At 44.0% G+C, this 12,060-nt stretch overlaps 1 protein-coding gene across 4 annotated transcripts in view; it reads right to left on the bottom strand.

Moving 5' to 3' along the window:
- The window catches only part of LOC310922315 (protein FAM219A-like), a 204,446-nt gene that overhangs the window by 6,232 nt on the left and 186,154 nt on the right, over positions 1 to 12,060 (bottom strand). For all 4 annotated transcript variants that reach the window (XM_083882781.1, XM_083882782.1, XM_083882783.1 and 1 more), the window contains exons 3-5: positions 6,478 to 6,577; positions 1,719 to 1,799; positions 1,298 to 1,352 (exon numbers count right to left, since the gene is read on the bottom strand). In XM_083882781.1, coding sequence (XP_083738907.1) covers positions 1,298 to 1,352; positions 1,719 to 1,799; positions 6,478 to 6,577 — 236 coding nt within the window. The remainder of the gene's footprint in view (positions 1 to 1,297; positions 1,353 to 1,718; positions 1,800 to 6,477; positions 6,578 to 12,060) is intronic.

Below are 12,060 nucleotides of genomic sequence, written 5' to 3'. Positions count from 1 at the left end.
CAAAGGGGAAAGTGCCTGCAGCCGGGAAGGCTGACACTGGATTTCTGGTTCTGTTTGTTGTAACTGCCATAGTTGTTGTTGTTTGTTTGCCTTGTAGTAAAGAACTATTTTTCCTATTCTCATATCTTTGCCTGAGAGCTCCTTAATTCCAAAATTTTAATTATTCGGAGGGAAGGGAGTTACATTTTCCATTCCAAGGGAGGTTCCTGCCTTCCTTAGCAGACACCTGTCTTTCAAACCAAGACAGCTGCCTTCTGTTTTTTAAACTTCTTACATAATAGGAACATCTAGAGTGAGATATTTCAGAGTAGCAAATTGATACAATATTTTATTCTGGAATAATCTTTCCATAAAGATTAGTCCTCATTTAAAGTAATGTAATAATGATAATTAACTGGCAGCTGGGCAGTCCCTCATTTCAGTCTAGGGTACTGTAGCAGTAGAAAGGCGGTAAAGCTTCTTGGCTTTTTGTAATCTCAAATTTAAGTGATGTCTAGCCAGATCTGGGTGAGCAACACTTCATCAGGGCCCAGAGATGGCCCAAATCAACTGATCTGGTCCCTGTTCTTGGACATTTCTCTGCATTTCAGAGATATTTTGCCAAGGAAGTAATACAAAGGGGAAGAGTTCCCAGTGGCTTGTGTGCGTAATGGCTGTTCAGCACCTTGGATGTAAAATCAGATCCTGCAGAATCTGTACCTAGAGTCTGAACGACTAATTCACAAGAGACCCTGGGAATATATTCAGAAACAATGCAAAGGGATTAACAAGCCAGAACTTCCCTGCCTTTTCTCTTTGAAAGGGCAGAAGTTCATATCTGCAAGTCCTCTCTATAATTTCTGGTGCTCCAAATAAGCATGCACTGGGTGACCCTGACTCCCACAAGAACTGGAAATCACAGCACACCCTCAGATCCTTTATTTGTGTTCTTGGCATGCATACAGTTTCTCATCTGCTGTGACAGAAAAGTTGATGCATTTGCACTACATGGGCCAACACTTCACGACTGAGCAGAACTGGGAAAAGCTTGAGTGAATCCAAAGGTATCTGTGATAACAGCTGACGGGCAGATCTGTGTCTGTGCCATGGAAGTGTAGGGATGGAGCCAACTGGATCACCAGGAAAGACAGAAATATAACACAATTTTTGCCATGGCCCCTTCCAGGCTCATAGAGTCTACACCACTGGTAAATTCCTTGTGGAGTTGTTTCTGGCAGCACAAGGCCATTCTAAGTTGTTTCTGGATGTTCAACTATTAGCATTCATGGCAAGGATGGCAGGAAAGAATATAACTCACCTCAGCCGATGAGTATCCTGAGGAGGAATATCTGGACACATCAAAGTCATCATCACTGCAGGGAATCACAAGATGCAGCAAAGAAGAAAAGTTAGAGAGACCTTTATTCCCTGGTTAGCCCTCTTTCTTGTGTCATGAATCTGTACTTCATCCACAGAGAAATTACATCAAGGGAGTTTGGAGACCAACTTTCATCTGTAACTGACACCTTTCCATCAAAGTATTTACTCATGTCTCTTCCTACTTATTTACACACACAGACTTGTTACAGCATATGCTGAAGGGCACAGCAAGGAAGAGTGCAAGCATCCCACAAGAGCAGTTTCAGTAGGAATTAGCTTCAGTGTTGCACTATAGCATGAAAACTTGCTTGCACTGTAATATATATATACACATAAAATCTTATTAACCTTTTGCATACCTGTCTGTATCCAGGGCTACCAGTGGCTTTTCATCTGGACTCTGATCTAATGATGAATAGCCTTTATTGGGAATGATGAGCCTGAAATAATTAAATATTGTCTGTTAACCACACAGTAAAGCTCAGTACCACACACAGTCTAGAGCAAAGCCATATGATATTTGGCTTTCTCTGTTTCACTTATGTTTTGGGGAGGGCTCATAAGGTGAATCCCAGAATCATTTGTACCATAAATTGTCACTCCCCCCCCTCCTTCGCAGTTTGGGGGATATCGTGAGAGATGTAAGCTTGGCTAGGACCCTGTGGGTGGATGGGGGCAGGGCTAGGTTGTCTCTTCCCTTCCAGTTCGGGGATCAAGGAGAGTGGCCGCATGGGTGGGGGAGTGTGTGTATCTGGCTGGGGGTATGGCTATGTTGTAACTTGGCACTAGGATTGGATCTGCCTGCCTTCACCATTGCTGCCAGCTGCCGGCAGTGGTACCTAACCTGATTGCTTCCTGTGAGTTTACAAAAGGCGCAATTTCCTCTCTTCCCCTTTGCCCGAACCTCCATCACCACCTGAGGAGGTTGCCAAGCTCATATTGGAGTGCCCCCTGAAGCCGTGGGGGAATAAGCACACTTTCCCTGCCTCACTGGAGCCTGCTAGCACCCTCTGGTGGCTGCAAGGAAGTCACTGCAGCTGTCACCTCACCAGAGCCATCAGCGCCCCCTGCCCCCCTGGCGGTTGTGGTCATAATTATACCAAAGGGGAAAGTGGTGCTTAATGGATGGGAAAACTTTTCTTATTGGGTTTTTTTTTGTTGTTTGTTCTGTTCTGTTTTATATACATATATATTTGCTGGTAAAGAACTGTTATTCCTTTTTCCATATTTTTGCATGGAAGCCCCATCATTTCAAAGTTATAATAATTTGGAGGGAGGGGTTCATGTTTCCATTCCAGGAAGGTTCCCACCTTCCTTGGCAGACATCTGTTGTTTTTTTTAAAGCAAGACAACTTCCTTGCAAGTCCTCCCTTATCAGTGAAGACATTTAAATGGGTGCAATTCAGAGGAAGCAGACTGTGTGTCTGGGTAGTTCAGAGCAGTTTCACAGGGATGAACACTGAACATGCATTGAGAACACAGTCCTCCCTGGAAGAAAAAACAATTGGGACACTCCACGCTTCATTCTGGTGAACCTGATCCCTAGCACTGCTTGTTGTATCAGATTGCTCTTTTTTTCCTCTAGCAATTCTTCTTTTTCCTCTAGCAATGAGTACATGGTACATGACACTAGCAATAAATAAATGTGAGAAGGAAGCTAGGGAAAGGCAGAGGCTTGGTATTCCTACTATTCTTCTATTGAAAATCAGAGATTTGGTCTTTCTGCATGAGCTCCTATACAGCCCTCGACAATACAACACTTTTGAGGTCTCACTCCTAAATTTTGTAATATGAGGAATATGACCTGGTGGGTGCAGTGCAAAAGTTCAGTCAGACTAGCTATTTTAAAATTCTATTATTTTATAGACTTTTACTTCACCAGAAGTATAACAAAGGCTGATGATGACTCTGCACCTTTAATTACTTGATAGATTTTTGTGTGTTGAAATACAGGCTTCAGAGCTTTTACAATAAGGAAAATACATTAATTCAATGGTATCCACTTCCAACAGTTCTTTCATCCACAAAACTAAGCATGAGTGAACAAAACATCAGGGGATCTAGAAGAATAGCCCTTTGTGGTGCTATTTAATCAGTTTTTAAAAATCACTACATTGCAGTGACTGAAGGAGATTGTCTGATCTTCCACACTACATCTTTTTCTTGAGAAATGTCTTTTTTCATAATAACACAAAACTTCAATTTTTCTGCAACAGACAAAAATTGTTATCATGTCTTTGCCCTCAATCTAAATCTTTTCTTTGCATCCTGATTGTTTTTATGCTTGATTTCCACTGTCCTTGGAACAAAGCCAGATTGCAGTCAGAGCTTTCATCTGTATGTGTCCTAGTATGAGATTCTTGTCTTGGTGTCATTAATCACTTAACATGAAATAAATTATGACAAAATTTTAGTTTAGGCTATCCTCAGAGCAGGCTACAATATCTGTCTGTGCAGAAGTGGTACAGATGGTGGTGTGGACTCTGCCTGTGTTACCAGATGATAAATGGCCTACACCTAGTGAGCTAACACAATGCTTGTTCTCCAAAACTACTGGCCAGTGGAAACTGAATAATGCCCATTGTGTAAGAAGAAGAAATGGAAGTTCACCAGCCTTAGTGTCCTGCCACCTCAGCCAGGTCACCTGGAACATTGGGGTCTACTACCAACAGGGACTACCAAAGAGACTCCCAGGACAGAAGAATGCATGCGTAAAGGGGAGGGGAAATATTTTAATGATTTCAGGGAAATGATTATTGTATGTGTGTTTAGTCCAGAACAATCAATGAATATGGATGTAGAATACAGGATACTTTCCTGTACTCAGCATGCATGGCTTTGGGAGGAGCTATCTCCCTGTGCATCCAGCCAAATAAAGAATGCCTGCTTTTTACTGCTACATTGATGTTAAGGAGGTTTTTTTACTTTACTAAATTTTTGGTAACACCTGTGCTCTTAGTGAGTATGCCAGCAACACCTAAACCTTGTTCACATATTATTTGCTCTTAGGGACACTGATTGTGTTATGGATTCAGAACCTTTTACCTCTAAGGCTAGCTGTGCCCCTGTCCCAGAAGACCGAATAGTGAAGGCTATCTTGTACTAGAAGCTGGATGTAAGAAATTCATACAGAAAATACAGAACAAAAGCCTTGGGAAAGGAGGAGAAAGTGAAGTAGAGACTAGGAGAGGTAATGTGGTTTGCTTGAATGAAGGAAAGCATATTTGATGAGGAGAAGAGCAGAACTGTTAAAAATGTGGAAATGGCTTGAGCTTGTGCTCCTCCTGCAGAGAGCAGAGGAAGCTAACAGTTTAGACTTTTAAGAACTACCATAACCTGAATGTTTTGCAGGGTATCCCACTGGAATATCTCCCATTGTACTGCAGTCATTATCTTGTGAAAAGTTTCTTGAACAAGCTTGTGACATTTTTGCCTTCCTGGGGTTCCCTGTTTGTGGCAAAACAGACAAAATCATTCTGAAGTATTACTAGGGCTATGCTTGTGGTGCTGCATGGCTCTCAGAAAGCTAAGAGAGCTGGGAAATGAAGAGACATGGGCCAGTGAGACCCTGTGCCAGACACCTCTCAGCCATGAGGGAACAATGGAGCTTGGCTACATCTGCTGCTAAAGCAATGGCTGCAAACCTCAGTTTTGCAGATCCCAAGGGATGCTTCTAAAAACTGTGTGAAAAGTAACTAAGAAAAGCAAGTTTACTGCCAGCAGGCTCTGCTTGGCAGTGGAGGCATCCACATGTCCTCTGAACAGTGCTCAGGTGTACACAAATGGACTGAACTGGCTGTTTAAAGCTTTTGTTGATGAATGTCATTGCTCAGTCATTCCCCACCCAAATCACTCTTCTTTTCATTGGCAGCTCAGAACAGATAGCCTCTCCAAGCAGAAGTCACTAATTTTACAAGTAGGCACCAGTACTTATCCCATCTTCCCTCCCTTACCATCTTCCTTCACTAATTTCAGTGTTTCTAAAATTCTCAAGCAGCAAATCTTCTACCAGTCCTCTTGGGAAACTAGCATTCAGCCTATTGCCAAAAGAAACCAATTTTTTTCAGCTTGTATTTGGAAGACAAAAAGCATGGAAAAGCCAGTGGGAGCATCTGCCCAATTCCTTGCTGCCACTAAGGGTCTGGCTCCTTTGTATGATCTCAACAATCAAACAGAGCAGTGAGCAATGCAGTGTGTTCTAACAACATCACAGGGGCTTACAAATGAAAGTTGACAAAGTCCTGGCATGATTTATGACTACTATTGTGGGGTTTGGGAATTAATTAACAGAAAGGCTCTGATCTGCAGTTCCTGTTGTACGTAATATATGGTAATTCAAGCAACTTTCTCATATTCTGCTGTCATTCTAAGTTAGGTCCTCATCTAAAAATTGCAAAGTGTATAATCCAGTGGACTCGGAGGGGTGTTCCTTCCTCCTGAATGCAGGTAAATGATACATTGGTGTACTAAAGCTTGCATGAAAACAATAGAAACATACTAAATGAAAGTATTTATCCAATAACATCCTTTTTTACAGCAATTTGTGGCACTGTTTGATACTGTCTTACAGAGATGTGACAAAGCTGCTCCAGCAAAGTATGACCATGCTGTTTCAAGTGAGGAGGAAATATATAACAAAGCACACAGAGATGGATTGTTCACAAGCCTTTTTTAAGTCAATAAGTATGGACAAGCAGTCATCATCAAAAAGGAACAGGGGAACTACTGTGATAAAAGCAGCCAAAGCAGAACTAAGCTCTAAACCAGTTTGTGTTACATGAAGCATCATCATGCATTCTCCTGCTGTCAGGACTAGGTGTTATGTGAGACTACCCAGAACATGTAAAACAGTCATATCAAACCCCTAATTTCAACCAGTCTGGGCTGCCTCTGCCTCCTTCAGGCTGCATTGTCACCAGTCCTCAGCCCAGCTGTCTCTGCATCTCCCCAGGGGATGGGATGTAACACAGGATTTGGGCGTCTCAGCTCTGGGAAGGGTCATCACTGCTCTCACAGCATGTTTGGCAGTAGGCAAATAATGAATATCATCCTTGCCCATCCTAAAGTCATTAGGGATTGCAGCTTAGAGCACAGAAGAGTGCTCTTCCAGTCCTTTACCTTGTTCGTGTCATCACATTCTTCTTGGGCTGTTGATTAACTGGGCTTCCCATGTTGCCATTCTTCAGGGAGCCCTTCTGAGCCAGCTCCCTCTGCTTCTCTGCATATGGGATACAAATGGGGGAAAGCAAAATTAGGGCAACAGCCTGGTTGACCACCATACAGCTGCAGAAACCCAGATTTGATAGCAGCAAAAGGCATGGCAGAATTAATAGCAACAGACATGACCTCTCCATCTCTCAAGAAAGGACAGCTGAATGAGCTGTCCCATCGTCTCCAAGGTCACCAAAGGCTAAAGCTAACATACCCTCTGTATTGGGTCTGACTGAGGTAAAGTTCGCAGCCCTCAGTGCTGTACTTCGCATTAGTAGTTGGACAGGTGTTGATAACAAACCAGTGTTTTGGCTACTGCTGAATAGTGCTGTCCCTCTGACATTCCTTCCCCTATCAAAGGGATGGGAATGGGCAAGATCCTGGGAGGGGATGCAACCAGGCCAGCTGACCCAAATTAGCCAAAGGGATATTCCATACCATATGATATCAGCTCAGATATATAAAATTAAGGGAGAGAGGAAGAAGGGAGGGCATTCATGATGCTTCAACGTTTGCCTCCTGGAGGAACCATTAAGCATGCTGAAGCCCTGTTTCCCAGGAAGTGTCTGAACATTGCTACTGATAGGAAGTAGAGATTGACCTTATTTTCTTTAGCTTTTGCGCACACAGATTCTTGCTTATTTCTTTCTTTCACTGTAATAAAACTGGCTTATCTCACCTGCTGGTTGTTCTCCATCTTATTGTCTCCCCTGTCCCATTGGGAAAGGGAGTGGTAGAGCAACTTAGTGAACACCTGGCAGCCAGCCAAGGTCAACCCACTACATCCCAACTCACAGCAGCTTGTTGACAACACATGCTAAGATGGTCATAAAACTTCCGCATAAGAACAAGCTGGGGTAGAGACCTTGCCTCTATCTGCACCTGGCTGCTGCATGAATTCTAAAACTGTGCTTTAAAACCTGCTAAAGGAGATTTATCATTTTACTTTTTCTCCTCCTACTGAGGCTGCCACTGCGGGGCCCAGTGGAAATAGAAAAGTGTGTCCATCAAAGCATCACCACCATGTAGTGTTGGCCCAGCCTAGCTTGACACCAGGCCTGAGTTATTACTGTTTCCCGTTATGGGAACTCAACAGACTAACACACCTCAAAACAGAAAATGTTGACCCTGCTTCTATTCCTGGCAACCTGTGGTGTCTCCTGTGTGTCTTTATCCTTTATCTCACATTGATTCTAGGGAGTGAAACATTTTGCAGCTGTATTTTTAAATAGTATATTATTTTCTTAAATTTTCAGAGCTTGTTCTACTTGCTGCTGAAATGTACCTGTCGTCAAGATTTCTTCACGTCCTCTTTAAAGACTGAAGCTGGGTAGTTGTAAAAATGGAGTCCTTTATTGCACTGTTATATCAGTCTCATTAAGGCAAAGTTATTACAGTCTGAGCCAGAATGTAGAAAGCCTTCTAACATAGAGTCCTTAAGTCCCAAGCAGAAACAGCGGCCACAGCACCTTTATTTGGTGTTCCATAAGCCTCTTATCAGTGGCAGCCACAGCAGCAGCAAAAACAGCAGCATTCAGTTTTTTTTCGTGAGCCTACGAGCATTCTCAAAGTAGTGCATTTTATTCCATTTTTGGCCAATCAGGTTAAACCACAAATTTTCTACATCTTTGCTGGACCTATCCTAAGCTAAGATTGATGTGCAAAGGCAAATGCAAATTCTTACACAAATTCTACGTACATAATTCTATCTGTTCCATCTAGGAATGTTTAGCAAGGTTACATTGTTTTCGTTGTCTAGAACTTAACTATCTTTGCAAAAGGCAATGCCACTGAACTTTAAACTAGGTTTCAGGTCCCTTTCTTACTAACTAATTCAGTGTCTTATTTGCTAAGGCATTTAAAAAATCCTCTACTTATTTAAAACTAAACTTGCATTTCTACCTCATGTCTGTGCATTTGGCCCAGGGGGATTTGTACTCCAACAGTACCTTAAAACTTGGACATCAAGCTTTCTTTGTCTATTCAGAGCAAGAGGTATTTTAATTAACTTCTAATTTAGGAGACACTATTTTTCATAATAACTTCTCATCACAGATTCACAACTAAAATTCAGGTCCAAAAGTTAAGCCCTCTGCAGGTATGCAGTGTTTTGTATAAATTCACTCTCCTGCCCTCCTCCCCAGGGGCTTTAGCTAGCTCAGTTATTAGAAGGATTTGGAGAGAATTATACCAAGGATGAGGTGAGATATCTCAGAAGAGGCCCTTTCCCTGGGACCTTTGTCCCAGGCGTTTATTCTTCTAAATTCCAGGGGGGAAAGAGGTAGAACAAAGGAAGGGGAGACAATTTATAGCCCCCTGGTCAGGGAAGAGATAGCTGGACCACAGCCAATGGGGTCAAAGAAGGAAGGGTCACTCTAAGTGGTAAGGAACTCCAGGGGGTCAGAAGGGAGAAACCATTCCCCAGGAGAGTTACAACAATTCCTCCTTTTCCTCCTTTTTTGTTTAACAAAATTACAAGAAAAACATTAGGTTCATTTAGTCAAGGGATGTGAGCTTTCCCACCATTTATGATTGGTGGGGAAGTCAGACTGCTTTAGGATTGCCAACTCAATGTGGTTGACTTCTGAGGTAGAAAGTATGAGGCCATGGATAGCCTTGAAAACCAAACGACGTAGGATCCCGAACGCAATTGTTACAAGGAGAAGAATAAGAAGAAATAACAAAATTGTTTTAACTATAGAGGTCCACCACCCTGTGACTCCCCAGCCCTTGAACAGTTCTTTGACCCAATCCTCAGATTCTTGTTTCACTTGTCCGATCAAGCTGTTCATGCTCCGAAGGGCAGCACGGACGTCTGGAGCCTTCGAGGTCAAGTTCAAGCAACAGAGTCCTTCAAATTCCTGGCATTCATGTCCATGCAGGAGCAAGAGGAAGTCTATGGCAGCATGGTTCTGGAGCGTTGCCTGTCTGGTAATTCTCTCATCCTCTAGGAGAGAGCTGATGGCAGTGGCCGTCAAGTTTGCCTGTTTGACCACTCAGCACTCTAGATGGCCCAATTCACCTAGAGCTTTGGCTGCTGAGACCCACGGAAGGAACAGGGACCCAGCAACTCTTTTTGAGTTAGCCCAATGAAAAATTTCTGAGTTACAATTTGGGTCAAATTTGTCACCACTCCTCTTTTGAATTTTGGTTGCTGATTTGGTTTTGTGAGTCCATTAACCAATTAGAGTTTGGTTGGGTGTCAATACGGACAACTGCCCTATGGTACATGGCTCTCCTAGAAGTCGAGATGGAATTCCTGCCCACGCCCGATCCCCACAAATCAAGAACAATCCCTTAGGGAGGCTTTTGGGACTTGAGTGAGATGGGTTGTCAGCTGCAATATGGCTTATATTATGACACCACCTTCTTGCAGTGAACTCCCCACGATATTGTCTTATGTAGTGATACTTGTCAGTGTTATGGGGTTTTGGGACAACAGAGAAATGCATGCAGTATGACGCAAGGGAAGAACCCAACAACTCTAACTCTTGGGGTTCCTGAGCTACCTTTGGCAAGCTTCGCAAGCACTCCTCTAAGGGGTTCACGATCACCACAGCTTGCTGCTGATGATCTTTGTGTGGTTGGGGGGTGCGTGATTCTGGGATTTCATTGGACCTATATTTGTCCAAACCTGCTGGAAATTCTCCAGCCTGCAATGGAATTCCTACCAGACAGGTAGACATAGGGTTCTCTGCTGCTGCAGTGGACAAACATGTTTTCCTGTTGAATGTCTGTGCCAGGGTCACCCAGATGTTTTGACGCGGCTGAGGCACGATCCACGCCGTTACCAGATTGTTTAGCATTAGCAAGGTGGCCACTTGGATGGGGTTCATCACAGGGTTGAGTGTGAGGTAGGTTTTCTCTAAAAGGGAAAAACAAACATTTTAAAAACATGTTAGAGTTTCTGTTTCTGCCGGAAGGAATCCACATCTAGGAAGATTCTTCTTCCTTCATCCAGCGGCATCTTCTCTTTGAAGCAACGGCTACTTGCCTCTCATCTCCTTCTGCTGGAGCTGGATTTTTGGGGACAAAAGGTTTCACCCACTTCTGGGGAATCCACCGAGGGCCTGAGGGAGTAGCCACACATGCATAGCCACGACCCCAGGTCACGAGCTCATAAGGACCTTTGGTTTCCCAAGTTTCGGGGTCCCTAATCAAGACCAGTGGATGCTGAGACAATTTGAACTGATTGCCACTGTTAAAATGGTGTACCACAGGTGGACTCATGTTTTCAAATGAACAGTTCAGAAAATTGATGGTAAACAAAGTTTGAAGAGCTTCTGCTGTGGAGACATCCACACAGTTGAACCGCTCTGTCTAGCCAAGACCTGCTTGAGCGTCTGGTGTGCACGCTCAACCACAGCTTGACCTGTGGGGTAGTGAGGGATGCCAGTTTTACGTTCCACTCCCCACTGCTGGATGAATTCCAGGAACTCCTTGGACACATACGCTGGGCCGTTATCAGTTTTGAATTCTTTTGGAATCCCCAACACTGAAAAAGCTTGCACTAGGTGCTGCTTGGCATGCGCAGACTTTTCTCCTGTGTGGGCAGAGGCATAGACTGCACCTGAATATGTGTCAATGCTCACATGAACATATTTGAGGCGACCAAAACTAGGAATGTGTGTGATGTCTGTCTGCCACACTTCACAACTGCCATGTCCCTGGGGGTTAACCCCTATGCCCATCGATGGTATGGCCTGGAGCTGGCAATTGGGACAGGTGGCCACAATGGCTCAAGTCTGACTCCGTGTTAGCTGAAACTGACAGATCAGACCTGGCACATTTTGATGGTATTGTTGGTGACTCAGCTTTGCCTGTTGGAAGATGTCAGGGAGACGTGCCTTTTCAACTGGGGCAGCAAGGGTGTCGGCAGTACAATTCCCTTCTGCACTTTCACCTGGCAAATCAGTGTGTGACCTTACATGCATCACATAGAATGGATGTTCTTGATGAGAGATTAAATAAATTAGCCTGGAAAGCAACCTGAAGAGATGCTCATTCTCTATTTCTTTGAGCACAGCCTGCTCCGCTCTGGACACTACCCCCACCACGTAAGCAGAGTCGGTCACGAAGTTGATTGGCTCCGAGAACTTCTCAAAAGCTCTCACCACGGCGGCCAGTTCAGCCACTTGGGGTGATCCCTCCACAAACTCAACATCAGCTTCCCAAAGCTGCGTTTGTGGGTTTCTCCACGTCATCACCGACTTGTGAGAAGCCCCAGATGCATCCGTGTACACTGTGAGAGCCTTGAGTGGTCTCCGACTCCTCTTCTCACAAGGAATGAGGTGGAATTCCTCATTGAACAACTTGTGGGATGGGGCATGGACTGATATTTGTCCCCTGTAGCTGTCCAGAGACAACTGGAGACTGGCATTGCCCTGGAGCAAATGCTCAAACATCTCTTTGGTCAATCTCTCAGGAGAGTTCCTTCCCTCCTCAGAAAGTTTGACTGGGAGGTGGATGCATGCAAAATCACAACCCGCC

This window comes from Zosterops lateralis (genome assembly GCF_965231275.1).
Source record: "Zosterops lateralis genome assembly, chromosome: W".
NCBI lineage: Eukaryota > Metazoa > Chordata > Aves > Passeriformes > Zosteropidae > Zosterops > Zosterops lateralis.
The sequence above is the reverse complement of the archived record's forward strand: the minus strand, read 5'-3'. Positions and strand labels throughout refer to the sequence as shown.